The sequence below is a fragment of the Orbicella faveolata genome, unplaced genomic scaffold, assembly GCF_042242905.1.
Source record: "Orbicella faveolata isolate gen_17 unplaced genomic scaffold, um_ofav_v1 contig_1, whole genome shotgun sequence".
NCBI lineage: Eukaryota > Metazoa > Cnidaria > Anthozoa > Scleractinia > Merulinidae > Orbicella > Orbicella faveolata.
Genome location: NW_028301536.1, coordinates 4,720,652 through 4,740,247, shown reverse-complemented (window position 1 = coordinate 4,740,247; position 19,596 = coordinate 4,720,652). Strand labels below are relative to the sequence as shown.

Sequence of the window (19,596 nt, the reverse complement as noted above, 5' to 3'; positions counted from 1 at the left end):
TTCCCTCCTCCTTTCCTTTGTCCGCCATGTTGAATACTCAGGCGGGTTACCGCGGCTGTACACTCGTTTCCAGACTCCCGTTCCCCGTTCCCCGTTCCCCGTTCCCCGTTCCCCGTTCCCCGTTCCCCGTTCCCCGCTACCAGTTTTAGTAACATCCGGCCAGAATCGTGCTCGAGCACCGTGCTCGACCACCAAGAGCAATTTATATTTACACTGGTCTTACGGACACAGACTTTCATGCCAACTGCAATAACCATACCTAAACTCTCTGATATATACCACTTAAACGATAGCAGACCAGTTCTCGCGTTGAACTTGTACTAAATCTTTTCCTTAAGGAAATCCCCAGGCCGAGATAATTTTGAACGATTTTGCGAGTTTCGTCATCAGCCACAGCAGCCAACAAACATGTTGTTTTGTGAAACGCCTCCGGGCAGTGGTTAAGGACGGCAAAAGGTCCGCCTTTTCCTATCGGGTAGCCAATAGGAACGCAGCATTTGTTTCATGCCTTCGTGAGGATTTCGACTGCACGTGAGCTTTCGTCGTTTTAATTTGACTAGAAGTTAACTCAGGAAAACTATTCAGTATGGGAAAGCCAAACGAATGACCCTTGATAATTATAAATGAAAAACATCTCGCATAGTTAGCTATGCATCTCGAGACATCACCAATGCAAATCATCTGTAATTCGTTCAACTTTATTTTGCTCTGTATAATTTCATTTCAAAAGCGATGGCTATGGCTTTAATATGGAAGAAAGTCTTTAAAATTATTCCTCTATTTAATCTATTATTGATTTTCATTGCAATAAGTTTACAATAGAATGTTACATATCACCGCATTTCATAGTATAATAATTTGATTTTACTTTGCTTTCATGATTTTAATAATAACTCTAACTCAATAATATATTCATTATCATTAAGAAATGGCACCCATCTGCTGCCCAAGATTAATATATCGTGTTTTACTTTAGAACTATCCCTTGCTGAACCTCTGCGAAGCATAGGAAGAAAATAATATTCTATGATAATACTTTGTCAATAACATATGAATAATCTAGAATAATAATTATTTCAAGGACTTCAGGAGGTTGCAAGCTGCAAGACCCAAGACAGACTAGCGTAATTTTATCACACAGACCACTGCAGCTTGCTGTAAGCAAAACTGACCTCAAATTTCTTTTATATACTACTACAACCACAAAGTCAATGAAGATCAGTAAGCTAACATCTTTATAATAAACAATTAAAAGTTAGTTGAAAGCAGCTTTTATACTCCTTTTTAACCGTACGGTTCGAAACTAACGACCCTGGTTACCTTGGGACTAAGAAACTTTTTCCCGTCGCTACTCTAAGAGGGTCGCTTCTTCCGGGGTGGAGTGGGGAGTAAGAACCTAGAGAGGGGGAACTTCCGGGGCCTCTCTACTTTCCGGTAGGTAAAATGTGTGCCGCACAACATTTGAGGACAGATTCACCTTACGGAAAAAAGAAACAGCCGTTTTCATCTTGTTGTATCAGTTATTTCTAATGTCAAATTCGGTCGCTACTTTCGTGAAGAACATTTGGGATTTACTGACAGTCATGAAATTTTAGCGTCGTTACCTCCAAAGCTGGCCTTAATCATTGTTTTTTTTTTTTTTCCTCCTTCTCAAAGCAATCCCTGAAAAGAGGAATCTGATAAATTCCATGCTGCGTCATAAAACTATTCTCCCTTACTTAAAATTAAATATGCTGTGTCTAATCAGTTGTATATGGTCGTATGTGGATACGGGGTTGCAAACACACTATCCAAAGCCTGGTTTTAACTGCGACATAGGCACAAGCCCAAGTCTAAGCAAAGGACACCCACAACACAAGCACGAGCAGAACAATATTTTCCGTTGTCTTGTGCTCTTGCTAATGCTTACGCAAATTGAAAACGCCCTACTGTAAGCATAAGCATAAACATCATCCGCCATCTTGTTTTACTTCTTCGCAGAGGTATGAAATCGAAAATAAGGTAATTATCCATTCATAGCTTATCAACGTGTTTATGCTTGTGTTGTGGGCGTCCTCACTACCTTTATCCTTATGCTTGTGCTTAAGTCGTAGTGAAAACCAGGTTTAATAAAAACACTAAAAGTGGTTAAAAATCATGCCTGCCTAAACAGGGAAGAACGAAATTAACTTAATTTTGTTAAAATGAGAAATCAGTTCTACTCAGATCCACCATCTACTTCCACCGGGTTACGAGGCCGGGTAGACACAAGAGAGGATTAGGGTGGGAGAGTTCACCCCCCCCCCCCCCCCCCGCCCCCTGTATAGACCTTACCGTTATTCCCAAGGCAATCCCTCTCACGCTATTTTTAGAACACTTCTGCTTTCGGAAATCCCAGGGTCTAGAAATAACCAATCATGTGACGCGAATTTTACGTGGACAGCCCAAGCGACTTCACGCGCATTTTCAGCCTCCACGAAAAAATCCACGTAATGCGCTTGTCAACATTATCCGTGGAAGAACTGGGTACCATGTCAAAAAATAACTTGCCAGGGTTGCCTTGGAAATAAGGTCTCTCTCTCACTCTTCATCCTCTCCTGATATACATTATTTCATGTCTTAGTTCAAATGTCAGCGACGCTTAGAAGGAAATTGTTTTGTGTGTGAGTGTGTGAAGTTTTTACGACACACTGAGTACAGAATTTTCTTCGCCAAATAAAAACAGAGAGCTGGCGGGGTCGTTAGGTTCTTCCACTACATAGTATGGTATTTAGTGGTATTTAGCTTCTTTAATTAAGTAGATCACATGGCCCACAAGGCTCAAAATCGGACGACCGGTTCATTAAAATAACAAAACTTCTTTCTTTTTAAATCCCTGTTTCCAAGTCGGTAGCTTGTTAAACTCATCTCTTGTCATTTTGAACACTTCAGAGAACTCTTGATCCGTTAGATACGTCTAACAAGACAACAAAAACACAATAAAAGTCTCAATACAAAGCAAATAAAATCAAACAATTTGCAGGCAGTGTTGTTTTTCCACAAAGGTGTGGGTTAATTGCCCAATGAGAAACAATTCACCACAACTTCCCAAAGTTACAAACACAAAATGATTTTTGTAACAATTTTAAGGGCTATTGGAAAACTTTGTGTGGCTTAAGAATGAAAGCTATCATTTAAGGTTAAAAGTACGGTATCTACCTCGAGTTTAGTCTTATCCGCCCCTCGCGGCAACTTGTAGTTTGTTGTCTTTAGGTCTTTGTATGCGAAAATCTACAAATAAAAATGAAAACAAATTACAAGGAATCTAGAGACAGCAGTGGACTACAAGCAGGCATTTCTGACCTGTACATGACACGGAAATTACTTGCAGTCTTACAGCAAAGCCTGAGAAAGGTGGGAAAGACCTATAATTTTCTTCAGGCACAGTACTTCTTAGCCAGCGCGCAGGCTCACCTTTGAGTCATGCGCGCGAGCGGAAAAGAGCAAAGCGATCCGGCGGGAAGGAGTCTGGTGAAGAGGCGCCAAGAAAGTGAGCCGGCTCACTATCTCGTCTCGCGACTTCGCCGCTCGATTTCGCGCTCGCGGCTACGCCGCGCGCTTTTGTGCTGCAGCGTGAGTTCTTAAAGCAGTTATCCCAAATTTTAGGCGAACAACTTCACATTATAAATGTCATTTAGGTCAAGTTAGACTCGAGCCAATGCTAGTCAGCGGCCTTTCCACTCTGCACTACTTACCCCTCGACTCACCCTACCCTACTTACCATGGGTTTCTGGTCAACTTCTCTATCGTATTCCTGCAAGTCTAAGGGAGCTCTCGAACCTACAAAAGGCAGCAAAAAGCATAAGAGAAACACGTTTTCAAGTACAATTAAGAACTAAGCACTTGCTGACGTACATCAGTTGCTCAAATTAATGATCTATGCAGGGTTTTAAAAATCAATGTATAAAGAAATAATTATTCTAACATAATATTAACAACAAGAACACCCAAACAAAATTTAATATTACAATAAATAGAAAGTAAATGTGCGCAGTGACCAAAGTAGCTAAGGCTTTCGGCTTGGTCATTACCACGTTAAGTTAACTAGCATAGACAATATGCTTATGTAACTAAAAACAGTGCAAAGTGTATTATGTAAATTACTTATTAGATAGATGATTATGTAAACAAAATAATAGGGCGTGTAATCAAACAAATTGTTCTTAAGAAACAGCTTGAGAATCTAACAGGTACAGTCTGTATTTCTTGTAGAAATGGGTATAAGATAGTTATTTAGCTCAGTTGGAGTGGTTTCCCATAGTTTTGATGTTACTGTAACGAAGGAAAAAGCAGCACCACCATAATTATTATTTATTTGTGACCTGTAAAAGGTGAGGTTCGTAAAAAATCTGGTGTTAAAGCTATGGACTTCAGAAACAAAAGTTAGTGTTCCAGAGAATATCGCCGGGATGCTTTTTGAATCATATTTAATTTTTTTGTGTAAAGAGACCTACTTTAAATTTGTAAATATTTTCGAGTTTGAAAATTTCTTAAAGATTATAATAAGGAGTAGCATTATCCCTGCTATGAGCAACAAATATGGAACGGATGCAATTATTTTACTTCATGAAAATCCTAAGCAATTTAGTTTTACACGCACTACCCCAGCTTGTGATGCCTACAAAAACGGACATCTGTAAGTTCCAATATGATCAGGCATGCCAGGACCACAGTTTGTCAGTCGCGAGGAAGTAAAACAAAGTACATGTACCTTTTGAGGCAGTTGTTAGGAGACTTCATGTAAGGAACAACGAACAGTCAATACTTGCCTATTTCTCGTGGGGCCTCAATCAGACTTTCCTTCAAATAAAAACAGGTGAAATGAAAATATATGTCACAAAACGAAACATAAACGTAAAAGTAACATAATGGAAACTAAGTGTCAAATCAGCACTTGTCACGCAGCGCATTTGGCAAGGCAGAAGCGTTGTGTGACAACACAACAAATTGCTGCAAACACTGCAGCATCAAAAGAAAAAGAACACAAAAAACGTGATGGAATTATCAATGAAATTCCCCACCTCTTTTCTTGCAGTGATCTCTCTGTATGAACCACTGTTATCTGACCATAGAAGAAAAACGTGTGTACTTTTAAAGAATGGCCGAGCAGAAACAAAACTAAATCTTTCCCATGGGGTCAGTAAAATTTTAGAATAATTTTTTTTTTAAGCGTGTGTTTTTCCACTCAAATGAAAGACATTATTTTGCTGCTCAATGTCTCAAGAGTCATGACGTCATCATGTCTGGGTGTTGTTTCAGGATGTAATAGGCTTTGATGTCAAAACAAGTCAGCATGAAACCATTCATATGAAAATATGTTCCCTGACAGGTTCATTTTCTTGTGAATCAAACTCATTTTCACATAAAGCTTTTGCTTGAAGACTCATTTTGAAACAGAGGTACAAGGTAATTTGGAAATGGTCTGCAGTTACAGTTTTGGTTCCCTAGAGGGCACAAGAGAGCTTTTAAGAAATACAATGTATAGAACACATTAACCATGTTTCTGTTAAGTCATTGAAACAACAATGGAAGCTTAGGAGAGCTAGCAAGAGCCAAAACGCCAAAAACACAACGGTGCAACAAAAAACTAGGCAGTGACAGTTAACCTTGAGTAAAACACCAGGAATAATAGAAGCTTTTATTATTGCCAAAAAAGTGAGAATATTTTACTGAACACTTACATGACTCTGTATGTAAATTATATCTTGGCTGATAGGCAGACTGCTCGTCCTGTTAAAAAGGACAATTTCAGTTTTAATTAATATTCCTAACTTTCTGCCTAAGTAAGTTACACAAACATTATTTTAATGAAGCACTAAGAATGTTCCAAATAAATAGAGTCATATTTTACAAACAACTCACTTGAATGATATCTTGTTTGTAAACTCCTTAGGTCTCCCCACTCATCCCCCCAAACACCCCCCCCCCCCCCCCACGACCCATCACTCAACCATGATGTAATCAAAAGTGATTATTCACAACACTCATAATGATATGCAAAGTTGAAATACATAACAACAATGCCGTTTTCTTGACTAGGTGGGTATTCTTCACACAAGTTATGTAATAGCTCTGCAATAAAATAACACTGAGACAACTTGTTCACTCCATTTCGTGCTCGGTTTTCCACCAGGTTTTCTAGCAGAGCGCGAATCAGGGAATGGCCCACCCTCCCCACCCTCATTGTGTGGGTCATGCTGCTAAACTCAATCTCCCCTAAGCCAAGTTGTTCCATCTTGGCTTAGTCCACTGGTCAATCGTTACTCTCATGTAATGACATTTATTTCAACTGAGTGTGAATGGGAGTGTTGTGAAACAGAATACTTTTTGAGACTGAAAATGAGTTTTCTCGTTATCAAAGTCCATTGTTACCCCGTTTTCTTTTGGTAGGAGAGTATTTCATTTGTCTCGACCATTCAATGACTGCTGGTAAAACTAAGGGGTCACATTTTTGTGCTCTTCATGACAAAACCTAATTTTTATCTCACTGGTAAATTTGTAAGGACTTGCTAAGACCTCTGCACACTTTAACTATCCATTAGGCCATTAATCACCCCACCCCCCGACCTCTGTTTGTGCACACTGTACCACACAAGTGAATAGTACGAACCATACTTCAGTTCTGATTGGTTAACTCGGAGGTAGACAAAGAGAAATTTCCCACCATTTATCAGTTTATTCTCAGAAATAAAGTAATCTTTTAGTTCTGCTCATTATTGTTTGTGTGGTATGTACTTAAACAGTTGTCCACCTGGTAACGTCGGTGAAAGTGGTAGATATTTATTGAGCTGCGAAGTGGCAAGGTAAATAACCACCACTATTAACCTCCATTTCGGTTGTTAATCAAACTTAATGACAATGAATAAATCAGCTTCATTTAAATATCTACACTGTAGTTTCCCACCTCGCCTCCTCTCCAAGGCTGTGTCAGCCTGTATGTTTCCTCTTCTTTCTGAGGTGAATACTTCACTTTCCAATCTGTTGTACGACTTGCTGAGGTTCTGGTGGGAGGGGAGGGACGGTGGCCATCCTCTTCTGCTGTCCACAAAAAAAAAAAAATTACGATGGTCTATGACTCTCACAAACTATAGAAAAAATCCCATACTTGTAACTGTTCAGAATGTTGTGGTTAAACAACTTTTATTGTTTAGCTTGAACTTCAATGAAGTTCATATAATGATTATGATTTCAACTATAGAGTCTAAGAAATAATCTCAAACTCTATCACAAACTTTGCAGTCAAAAAAAAAATGTAGACAAGAAGAATAAAGTACATCTAGGCTAAAAGTTCCAAACTGTAATATGGAAAATCAGCAATAACAATATCCGCTCTCTTACTGGAATTCTGATATCCATCCCTTGGAGCTGCCTGGAAAGCACAAATATATAACAAATCAGTAAGTAACAAACACAAATGTGCGTAACATTTGTGAGGAGAGTGGTTGGCACAACATGGTGCAATACAGATGCTACATATTACATACCATTCTTGTGCTTGTAAGGCTACACTGCTAGCAGTCAGACTGTTTTTTTTTTCTTGAGAATCAGGGAGTTTGGGGGATGGGAGAAAATATCTATACTCTCCCCACAGAAGGGATTGGAATTTCCTGGGGGTGGGGGGTTCTCTAAGACCAAAACATTTAAAGAAATGTATCAAGTTTAATTGGAATTTCCAGAGGGGTGGGGAGTCTGTGGGGGAGGTATGGATATTTTCTGGAACTACACATTTGTGTTACATGTAAGTTTATGATAATAAAGTAATTGATCCTAAGAGAAAGGGCTGATTGCAGGCAGTCCTCTCTTAACCCTTTGGCTTCATTTTTATGCCTTTGAGACTCATTTCAGACTACAATAACAGGTTTTGAAAGAAAACACAAACGTTTCAGTTTACCAACAAAAAAGAGATTAATGACTTACTGAGTGTGTGTCAAGTTCACCATTCTGTGCTGCTGCAAAACTACAATCAGGGTGCCAAATTTCAGAGCCTACAAAGAATGTACAGTACATGGCAAAAGAGTGCTTTAGATTGAATGAACAAAATCTGGAGCCGAGCACATGAAGCTCACAACGAACTTAACACCATTTTGTTTTTGTCAAGATGATGTACTCCATTAATTTGCCCAAAGTTCAGCTGCCGTTCACACTCAAGGTTTGAGAGAGGTATTTGACGAGTCAACTGTTTTATTCAAGAACACACAGACCTCAAATTGATATAAAGAGAGACTCGACTCTGGACCACTCAATCTAGATACCATGGGTGTTTTCCACTATGCCAAACCGACCGGTAAGAGTCCTGAAGAAAATGGAATGGGATTTTCTGATAAACTGGGCCAACCAAGAGGAATGGCTCTTACCATTTTTTTATTCTTTTTCTGAATTCCCTACATAAGTGAAAAGAAGTAGGGTAATGAAACAGTTTGTCCACATGGAACAACAAATTTTGGCTGAAATATTCTGACTGGAATAAGTGGACCCCTCCAGAGGTGATCCCGAATATTCCAGTCGGAAGGAACCGAAACCGATCTTTCTATTTGACTTCCGACCAAAATTTCCAGAATCTTTGGCATAATGAAAGCACCACATGGCACTAAACATAAGGCTTGTGTGCCTCGCCTGAAGATTGCCATTGGATCCTTTTTCACCAAGAATACAAAAATCAGTTTCTGAATTGCAGCATACATGTACATGTAAAACTCCTTACCCTGTAGAAACATCTCTTGACCCTCACCAAACACTCCATGACACCTTGCACATCTTGAACATTGAGGATGATAATGTTTCTCACCTGCCTGACAAGACAAATATGCAGTATTTGTCAATTATCCATTTGTAAATTTATTTATTGCTTTTAAAAGAAGAAAACAAAATAATAACTACTTAATAACCAAGAGTGAGGTCGTTATGGGAAAATCTCAAACTGAGGTCTTGCCATATTGACCTCGCTGTCGCTCGGTCAATACGGAAGGCCGAGGTTTGAGATTTTCCCGTAATGACCGAACGGTCGAGGTTATTAAGTTGTTTATTATATGGCTCACGAATTGAATAAAAAAAAATTATTCAAGCGGAAGTCGTCAATTTACATCCGGCGATGCGCGCGTTTACGGATTCATTCATCGTCTCAAACCCAGGGCAAAACTACACAGTCAGTGAACTTCACTACTGTAATTCTTTACTGGAAAAATGATTGCCACAGCCCTCAAAAAGGTATTTTAGTACCGTGGAGCCACAACTTGATGAGGGAGATTTTCCAACTTTTGTGGCGAAATGTCAACACATATAGAAAAGACATAAAGTGCTTCAAACTGGTCCAAACCAACGGTCTTTCGGTGAAAGAAAATACTAATGCTTCAGAATGCACTGCTCAGAATAACTCGATTTTGGCATTCGTTTTCGACAACATATCTTGGCCTTCTTCATTCTGGGACTTATGAATGAACTTTTCAAGCCTTGTGAGCGTCTAAAACTTCCTGCAGGTACCAGAAACACTGCTACCGACAGAAACCGCCCGATTGTTTACATCTGATGATCCTGGAAGCTGATTTTCACTTGCTTGTGTTGAAGCGAGGGAATCTATTTGATGAGAACTGGAACGGAGTTCAATATTTCGGTAATTATTGTGACTAAGATGATAACTTATAAGTTTCTTCATGGTTTTCTGCTCAGGATACGTGACACATCTGCCGATGGTGTTTTTCACTTAGCGATTTTAGCTTTACTCAACACTTGGCAAACTTTGATTGCTTTTCACTAGTGCTTGCCAAGGTTACCGGTAAGTCAAAAACGACTTCTATATAAATTTTATCAAGGAAAAATCCCTAAACTTTTAGCTACTCGGAATTAAATTTACTTCTCTTACTGTTTTTAATCGGCTTTCATCATTTCAATGCGCTTGAATTTTCCGAGCCGGGCTCTTCCTAATTTGCATAATCCATAATCGGCCCATGGGCATTACGGCTGCATAATGACCGCTCAGATCTCACTCTTAGCCAATCAGAGTGCACGTTATATCGGCCACAAGCCAAAGCCATATAATAATAATTATTATTAGCAGTACTTTATTTACCTGAAGAACCTTTCCAATGATATAGCCACCACAACCAGCGCAAGTCACACCAAACTCAGCTTGATAATCTTTCTCACAGTATGGTTTCGCGTCCCTGAAAAACAAATTAAACTGGCCACTCAAATCAATCAGTAATGTCGATGTTGGCAACTTTCCTCTTTTTGGTTCTATCCATTTCAATGGAACTCTGAAGTGATACACCAGGTATATGTTCAGATTTGTTTTGGACCCAAATGTCAGACACTTGACAAGATACATCGTACACATACATATAAATCAGTTTCTTCAAGCTAAACTTATATTCGATGCTTATATACATATTAGGTACATGTATGCAACGCTTTCGAGTGGTATACTGTGGAATATCCCACAAGTCAATTGCAACGTATTTTCTCGGTAAACAAACAAGCCTTTAAGCAAGTGTATATACCAAGAAAATACAAGTGACACATGGGATATCCCACGGTATACCACTCAAAAGCATTACATAACTATTTTATACCATCCCATAGAAAATACAGTGGCCAACACAATCAATGCAACCTTCGTGCAGTGGGTCGGGCGTAACAAACTAAGGTTTACAACCCAAATATTGCTGTATTTTCTATGGCATGGTGTAAGGTTAGCTATTAAACTGACCTGCCCATGTATTCTCCAGCAAGCAAACAGCCACATTTTGTGCAAGTAAAACACCATAGATGCCACTGTTTCTCCAGTGCTAGCAAGGACTGACCACTGCGAATATCCTCTCCACAGCCAGCACACTCTAAACAGGAAAAGGGAAAATGCCAATTAACCCACATGTGTGTCTCAATTGTTAATTTGTTTTCAGGCTAGCCTGGGTTGTTTCAATTAAATTGACTGTTTTTGATGGTTGTTTTTGATGGCCAAGGGAAGTGGTCTACTATTTTTTTAATGCAGTTAAATGCAATTTAATGGAGTTAACAACAAAGGGGGCACCTACATTCCCATAGATGTCAGCTGTGTCTATTAAATGTGCATGCACAAAGATCCATGTATTCTTGGACTGAGACATGTTGACAGCCTTCACAGTGATAGCATTTATAGTGAGCGTTATTTTGCACAGGAGCACATCTTCTAGCCTGCAGTACAGGCGGATTAGCGGGCTCTAGTGATACACTAACACGCGCGAAGCACGAGAATGAGCGCAAAGCATGAGGCGAGAAAAATCCGCCTGTAGTCACACCATTGTTTATGTTCTTCCAACTGTTCGCCTGGCGAACGGTTTTTGTTGATTGGTTTCTTTAAGCCACATGACGTCAGACGCAAGAAAAAACAAAATGTGTTTGACTCAGGTTACAGGCCTACACGGACTCCTACAGCTCGTGACATTTCTATATTTGCCATTCTCTCATAAATTCCAGCCTCTCAACCTTTTATTTTGCTCTCCACTTGTTTTTGAAGGGCACTTAATGTTGTGTTATCAGGATGATTTTTTTAAAAGTAGAGTAGAGCCGATAGACTGTTAGAGGTCAGAGTTCTGCATAGTTTCAGCTGTTATCTATCGCTTTGTAGAGTTTGACACCTCTATAATTTGCCATGTGCCGAATAGTGTGGTTTGTCTTGCCTCATTTCTATTGCAGAAATGTATCTCTAATTATTCGCTCCAGAGGGACAAAGTCGGTGAGCATCAATGTTGACTACTTGCATTCTATATTGTGATGCCGTGCCCGGTTGTTACATTAAAACTGTGTTAAGCTATATGGCTTTTCACCACGGATCATATTTAGCTTTATCCGGCATCGCCAGAGACTGCTGTAGTCTTTGAGACCCGCTCTGTGTCATCAAAGTTATGTTTCTTCCATCCTGAATTTGTTCGAGCTTTTCATCTCCTGAGCTCGATGTTTAGGTTTATACCTCCTTTGTTCATTTTGGCACAACATGATTTAAATTTAGCTAAATTTAGATGTTCATGTCTGTTGACTGTATTGTGTCATGTATACATTTGTAAATTGGTTATTTGAGACATTTTTTCATGCCAGTAAATTGAATTGCTTTGTTCTCTCTCATTCTTTCATGCCAATCATTTCAACGGGCGGTAGAGCATAAACACTGGTGTGACGACAGGCGGATTTTTCTCGCCTCGCACTTCGCGTGCGTTCATGTATCACGCTAGAGCCCGCTAATCCGTATCATGCTAGAGCCCGCTAATCCACCTGTACTGTAGGCTACACATCTTCAAGCATTACCCTCCCTCTTTCCACTGTTAGTTCAGTGTGACGAGTGCCTGTCTCCTGTTCCACATAGGAGCTAATAGCCCGGTTTCCAGGATTTGCCAGCCATGGGAGCAGTCTTCATCTAGGAGCTGGCTGCCAACAGTGGAAGCTCCTGGATGTCTCAGGCACCCAACCTCCATTTTAGCGATGCAGTTGTTAACAAAAAGCATGGTTACAATTAGACGTGAGCAAAATATTATTTGCAGCAAAACACAATTAAGACAGTACTACACATGAGCAGACCATTATATTTTAGGCAGTTATTTGCAGATCACATGGTGGGTTCTCTACCAATGGAAAAGTAGAAAAAATAAATCGAATGATAACAAGTAGTGGTGTTACAAAACGTCATGTAGGAGGTCTGAAATTACTCTTACTCTCAAGTTTGGGTCCTCTAATATCACTGCTTGTCTCCTTTGCACTACACTGTTGACACACATATTGACTACCTTTTGACACAACCTTTTCTCCTGGAGGAAATGGATTTCTGAAACAAACAAACAAACACCAGTGTTAAATACTGAGTCAACTGCCATTATCAAGTCTTGAGTAATCAGAAATGTTTTGTTTTGGTTTGGTTGGGTGATTCTTGCAAGAATTGAGTATCAAGAATCAAGTGAAGTCTCAAGTGAGTTGGGGCTCTTATTACTCCGTCAGTCAATACTTGTGGGGCCATACTTCATAAAATGTACTCAGAACTAGATTCTCGCAGCATGTAATGTCAACTTACATTTCTCTTGTAATCGTCATGTGTAACAGCAACACGTACATGTATAATAATTGATATCTGATTATTTCCCCAGAGTAAAATGTGTGTACTAAGTAAATGTTCTTAATCTAAAGAGTCTCCAGGTTTTGTAAAATTTAACACTTATCTGGTCTTAAAACAAACTAAGGTTTACAACCCAAACCACAGTTTCACAGTCTGATGTGTTTCAGATCCAGTTTGAACAGCATTAATTGAATCTTCAGTAGCCATTAATTGTAAGAGAGTAGCGGCTGCCATCAATTGTAAGGGACATTCCATAGGATACCACAAAAGAGCATTGCATTGCTATTTCATACCATGCCATAGAAAATACATTTAAAGTGGCCAACACAACCAATGCAACACACTCATGGCGTATGATCGGGAGGTTGGACTTCATGTACATGTAGTAAACTAATCCAAAAAAAAAAACTTTGACTACTCACCCACAAGTGGTACAAACAAAGCATCTCAAATGGTAGGCATTTCCACCAATATTAATCCCTTCACCTTCCACAAACAGATGACAAACAATGCATTTCGTGCCAAAACGTTCTTGGAAATCGTCAGGACAAAAATACTGGTTGTTTTGCTCAAAGAATCCCACATTTGCTAAGTCTGTGCCACACACTGGTGAAAAGAAAAACAGGATCATTAACTTTGAATCTAGGCGCAGACCTGTACAAATCCTACATACACGAAGAAAACCAGTTGATATGGAACCTGAAAACTGTGCATGGCTGAACTAATTGAAAAAGTACACATATCAATTCTTGACAATTTTATCTTCTTTTTCAGATCATAAAAATTTCAATGAATATTATGAGTTGATTTTTAAGGCATGATGAAATAAAAACTCATTCATGTGATTCATGTTCTGTAGTTACAAAAAACTGGTAAATGAATATGGGTGTACAATTTGCAGGGCTGTCAATAAGGATCGTAGCCCGTAACACCTGTTACAGCTGAGTATATTATGTGCCCTTGATGTTACAGGTGAATTTGCCAGTTGTTGATGCAATTCAACCATAAAGTAACACTTTTGTTATGGATGTGAAGATCAAGGATATTAGGTGGATCAAAACTTATCGACAGTCGGTGAGTCAATTATAATTCTTTTCCAGTGTCATTCAGTAGAGAACACACATTTTTTTTTAACACAATTTATTTTTCATTTTTTCAAAACAATTATTTTTTTGCAAGCAGGATCTTATCAAAAACAGCAGTGCCACAGATCTATGCAATCAGGTAGTGGGACATGAAGAACGACAGTCCGTAGCACCTGAGGAGGTTTTGGTTTGCTATATTTTTCAACATTTATATTGGCCATTTTGGGAGCATCTGTCAACACTGTCCAGATTATTACTGCTACATTACTACACTGAAATAGAAGGGAATTGGGATTTATACCAAATTGTAAAATGATTTAGGCAATATTAGCTTTGCATAGTTGGGAAATATTACAGACCCTTGTACATGTACATGGTAAATGTGGTAACCCCCCCCCCCTGGCCCCCCTCCACCCCAAGCCATGCCTGTAAAATTTCCTGACTTCACTATTTGGCAAGATATGCTTCTCAAACATGGGAGGTTGTTCCAGCCACCTCGTTAGATTTATAATTTGCTACTTAGCGAATATCATATAACGGAAAATCATGAAAGCCCATTAACTGTGATTAAGGACAACTCAATCAATCAACTTTGATTGAAGTGTCAATCTTCAAAGTGTGGGTTAATTTCTCACAATATTCCAGCACTGATAGGAGTAAAATATTTATTTGTTTTGTTAACAGTGCCTGATGTTATCAGGTGGTACTTTGCACTACTGTTTCATAAGCACTTTGGCTTAAATTTTCACCAATACAAACGTAAATTTTTAAAATTCCAGGAGTGTGCTTTTCAAGACAACTCAACATTATCGGGCTGAATGCAAATCTAAAACATGAAAGAGCAATCAAGCATAAACAACTGTTTTAAGCATCGATCAATTTATTGATTTACTTCATTCATTCTAAAGGAGACGTGGAACAACAGTCTTAAGTTAGGTAAAGACAAAGGTAAAGACTAAAGTCACGCTGAGAGTTACTACAAATAATTACACTGCATTTAATTATGTTTAATTGCATCGGACAATATCTGAAGCGTTATTTTGTTAGTTAAAAGGGCAGAAATATAAACAACGTCTTAAAAGGGCGCATCTCATGAATAATAATTTAAGCTTAAGACAAAGCTGTCTGTGGCCACAATGAATGAAAAGTGAAAGATGAAAGGGCTTACACGTCTTTGGATATTAGGATCGCGAAAGAAAAACGCCACTGAGTTATCCAGTAATCAGATTAAAACGAATTGATAGTCTGTCGCTAAGGCGGTTCATTATTTATTCAAACATCAATTTGCGATACAAAACCATTTAAATCATTTTAGTTTAAAAGCGAGTCGACATGTCAAGACTGTTGTGGATTGGCGGGTTAACCTATCGCTGACAAACTCCAAATGTAAATTATCAAGCTTTACTGCGGCTGCATACGTTTTTGCAAAATCACATCAAGAATTTTAAAACGACGGCTAATCTCGATAAATCAACGGAAGTAACCCATTTTCACGGGCAGAATTTGTCCTTCTTTTCAGACAAAAGTATGACCTGAATTTCAAACATGTAATTTTCTGTGCCGAAAGAAAATTGATGAATGACACGCGATACGAAATGGTAGACAAAAACTGAGATTAAAATATGCATACACTTCGGATACATACCCAGGCAAACCAGGCAGTTAGCATGAAAAAGCTGATCGTTGAATCGTAGTATTTCTCCAGTACAAACTTTCATGCATCGAGCGCACCGAACGGTAGATTCCCTGTCTGAAAATTCAAGCACTTTTTGTAAAGAAAACAGATCAAACGAACCACACTTACTTTAAAAATCATGTTGGTTTTAGCATGCTAAAAAATTTATAACCGGCTCCAATGTGTAAAGTTACATACCCATTGATGTTCCAGAGGTAGGACTCCACTTCAGGGCAAATCCTGTGTATTTTTATGAGCACAATAAAGTGTTATTAAACAAAGACAGCATGCACGAGCGAGCGCCAGTAATCACATTCAAATCCACCCCCAAACACGCACCCACAATGCGTTGCCGGCTACAGAGAGGAAATTATTTCTTTTTCTTTTGTTTTCATTTTTCTAGCTTTCTCATTCATTTACACCGAGCAACCGAGAACGAAACAGCAAAACGGGCAAACAAGAGAAAATAAAATAACCAAGTCGATGAAGAAGAAACAAAAGATAATTTATACTTGCTTTGATTTCCGTTGAGATTCAAGCTACAAGTGAAAAAAATGATTTTTAAAACAAAATATGTTTCAGCGACCTAAAACACGAAATAGCGAAATGACGAAATGGCACTACGAGTGAGAGTCAGTGTGGGATAAGGATGTCTGCAAGCGTTAACTCGCGCTATTTACGGCTGATCAGAGCGCTATTTAAGCTAACCTGACCTGGGCGCTATATTTATAAGCTAACCAAAACGCTATTTGGGCTAATCTAATTTAACCTGAGCGGTGGTTTGATCTTTAAAAGAAAAAAGCGGTATACAATACCAAGATAAAAAACCGCACAAGCTCAGGCGAAGCCTGTTCTTTGTTCTTGTGTGTGTGCTTTTTTTATCATGAATATTATTATTATTATTATTATTATTATTATTATTATTATTATTATTATTATTATTATTATTATTATTATTATTATTATATATCATACCAGCACGAAGTAAGATATGACTTTGATGAACCACACGATGTTTTTGAATTTCATTATTTAATGAAAAAAATACATGTTTCGGATGAGACATCATCCATCGTCAGTTGTTCAGTGAGAAATAAAATGAAACTATGCATTAAATAGCGTGACAAAGTGAGATATTAATAAGAATAATAATTAAGGATTAAGGTGCTAACGATGGATGATGTCTCATCCGAAACATGAATTTTCTCCATTAAATAATGAACTTCAAAAACATCGTGTGGTTCATCAAAGCCATATTATAATTATTATTTTTACTAGTCAGTTACTTTTGATGTTGTTGCTATTTTTTAGAAAACTGCAAGAAAAACGACTGGACTAAGATAACTAATGTGATTCCAACGACACGAATCAGAAGCGTGTAGAAAAACAAGCATATTCTGGTTGCTTTTACATTAAACTTGCGTCTTTGGTCATTTACTATAGCGGCAACATTTTATTTGTTGCCAATAATTTAGTACCCATGCTTCACGCTTCTTTCATGGCGTGACGTTATACAAAGTGATGATACAATCCGTTGTCATAACAACTAACGACATTTTAAAATCAAACATTTCTGATCGTGTGCTTTTGTACTTGCAAGCTTTAGTACATTGCAAACATGACGACTTTGTGTTTACCGGTTAATTCAAGCGCAGAATTCAGAATTACATTTTAAAATCGCACCCAAGAGGAGAAGAGACTGAAGAAACTTGCGATTCGCGGAATTTTCTTTCTGAAAAATTGTGGTCGCTTGATATCCATGCATATTTCCTGAGCCGTTTGATGCTTCACTCGGGGCGCAAATCACCCATGGCTAGAGAGGTGAGCATTAACTTTTATTTCATTTTATTCAGTATTTTTCAGGTATTTTGTTTTCGCTCTTTCTCTTTTCAGATCTACTAAGTCAAAGACGAGAAAAAAAGCGAAAACAAAGAAAAGCTACTTTGAAAACAAATTGAACTAACGTTTCAACACATGTTTCAAAACCGCGCACTTATGTTTCAAGACTTTGTACGCTCGTTTCATTTCCTTGAAGTTTGCAGTTTTTAGAAGGTATGCAACTTGGTTTAAAGTGAACATGACAATGAACAATTTTGCCTGTTTTTCTCACAAATCGCAGTTTCAACCAGTCGACAAGAGAATCTACAAAAATGCGCGCGGAATCGAAGTGCGCTTCAGTTGGGACACAATTTCCCTATTTCAACCAAAAAAAAAGTCGAGATATCACTGTCCCAATTTCCTAACTTTGCCCCTAAAATGACTGACGAGGTAACAATACAAATACACGTTCATGCGGTCATCTGCAGAATGAATTTCATATAAATCTCTTTGATTTTAATCACAGTTAATTGTTAATATAAAGTATATAAAAATTCAGTTGTTTGTAAATATTTTGCCAATTCAAATTTGAATTCAACAAAAAATGACAGCAATTTCTTTTTGTCACTATAACACCGACCTTTGCGTAAATTTTTGCTTTTTCCCCAGTTGAAAATAATTGAACTAAAGATGTTAATAATAATAATAATAATAGTGATGATGATGATGATGATGATAATAACAACAAATTTTATTGAGTACTTTTTCATACAAACTTGAATCCTGCATGTAACTGAATAATAATAATAATAATAATAATAATAATAATACTTTATGTAAATAGCGCTATTTCCCTTTTGCTCAATAGCGCTTTACAATAATTACAGTTCAAAGTTTACAATTACAAATTTTACCGTTACAGTAGAAGCTAAAAACGTTACAAATTTAAATATTTCTTAGTTACTCTAATAATAATAACGCTTCCGTTTACTTTAGGGAGTGAATAAAAAAGATTTTGGTGTAGGCAAGTTTTAAATACGCTGTCTGCTAGTCCAAGCTCTCCAAACGCGTTTGCTTTAATTCGGTTTTACAAACTGATAGTTAATTTAAAAAAAAAAAAACTTTGCTAAACTTGCAAACAGAATTTTATTAGTTGCGATGCCCAAACTGAAATGAAATTCTTTTCTTGTTGAAATTAAATGTTTGATGTTGTTATTCTTATTGCTGTGAGTTAAGCTTTTCCACAAAGCCCCTTGAACCAGACGCTCTAGATTCACAGAGTTGTCTTTTTGAAAAAGACAGTTCATGATTTCTGGAAGGGTCTTGTTCAACATGCTTCTCCAAAATTTGCCACAAATACAGAAAATTGTGCACAAATTCACGTTAGATGGCTAACGAAAGATTGCCTTGGGGGTGGCGAAGTCAAAAGCCCTTTCTTAAGCAGGGTAACCCTTTCAGCACTAGGCTGGTATCTGCAGGCTAGGGGCCCTTCGTAACGCAAGCGTTCAGTTCCAAATAATAAATACGAAAAATTAGCCACCGTCGTTTGCGTTCTCCAAAATTCGCAGAACTTAGTCATTTCACGTTTTTATGCCTCCCAACTCAATTTCGTTTTCCGACTGGAGGAGAACGTGTCACGTGTCATGGGTCAAAACTCACTACTCTTCTGGGCAGACCTTGCACTCCCTAACTCTCTAGTGTCACTGTTTTTCTTGGGGCCAGTCATCAAGTTCTTACGTCAACGAAATGTACAAAGATTTATAACGCAAGTACACAGCCTTTGTTCTACTCATTAAACTTTTCGTTTGGTGGCGTTGTCGTTGCCGTTGCGGTCGTGGTTTGCTTTATGAGCTCTCTTGTTTAGTTTAGTTATATGGTTACATTTTAAACAAGTCCCTGGTAGTCCCTGTTTTTTTTCCTAATCACTT

At 38.2% G+C, this 19,596-nt stretch overlaps 1 protein-coding gene across 2 annotated transcripts; it reads right to left on the bottom strand.

Annotated features, from left to right (window-relative positions):
• Window positions 1–679: 679 nt before the first annotated feature.
• LOC110061985 (actin-binding LIM protein 1-like) lies at window positions 680–16,197 on the bottom strand. 2 transcript variants are annotated; one of them, XM_089286127.1, is made up of 16 exons: window positions 16,049–16,197; window positions 15,821–15,925; window positions 13,513–13,696; window positions 12,696–12,805; window positions 10,721–10,847; window positions 10,082–10,175; window positions 8,720–8,807; window positions 7,936–8,003; window positions 7,357–7,387; window positions 6,923–7,056; window positions 5,700–5,748; window positions 5,040–5,080; window positions 4,788–4,818; window positions 3,740–3,798; window positions 3,178–3,249; window positions 680–2,935 (listed from the first exon to the last, which is right to left on the bottom strand). In XM_089286127.1, exons 1-16 carry the CDS (start codon window positions 16,050–16,052, stop codon window positions 2,822–2,824), a joined length of 1,311 nt encoding a protein of 436 aa, XP_089142253.1. In that variant the 5' UTR covers window positions 16,053–16,197; the 3' UTR covers window positions 680–2,821. The 2 variants fall into 2 exon arrangements, with proteins under 2 accessions (XP_089142253.1, XP_089142258.1); XM_089286132.1 differs by having other exon boundaries at window positions 6,923–7,053.
• Window positions 16,198–19,596: the final 3,399 nt, after the last annotated feature.

Coding starts and splice junctions, on each gene's coding strand:
- LOC110061985 (XM_089286127.1), bottom strand. Junction 12,806..13,512: donor TTTGTTTGTACCACTTGTGG/GTGAGTAGTCAA, acceptor TGTTTGTTTCAG/AAATCCATTTCCTCCAGGAG. Junction 3,250..3,739: donor AAGTTGACCAGAAACCCATG/GTAAGTAGGGTA, acceptor TTTTATTTGTAG/ATTTTCGCATACAAAGACCT.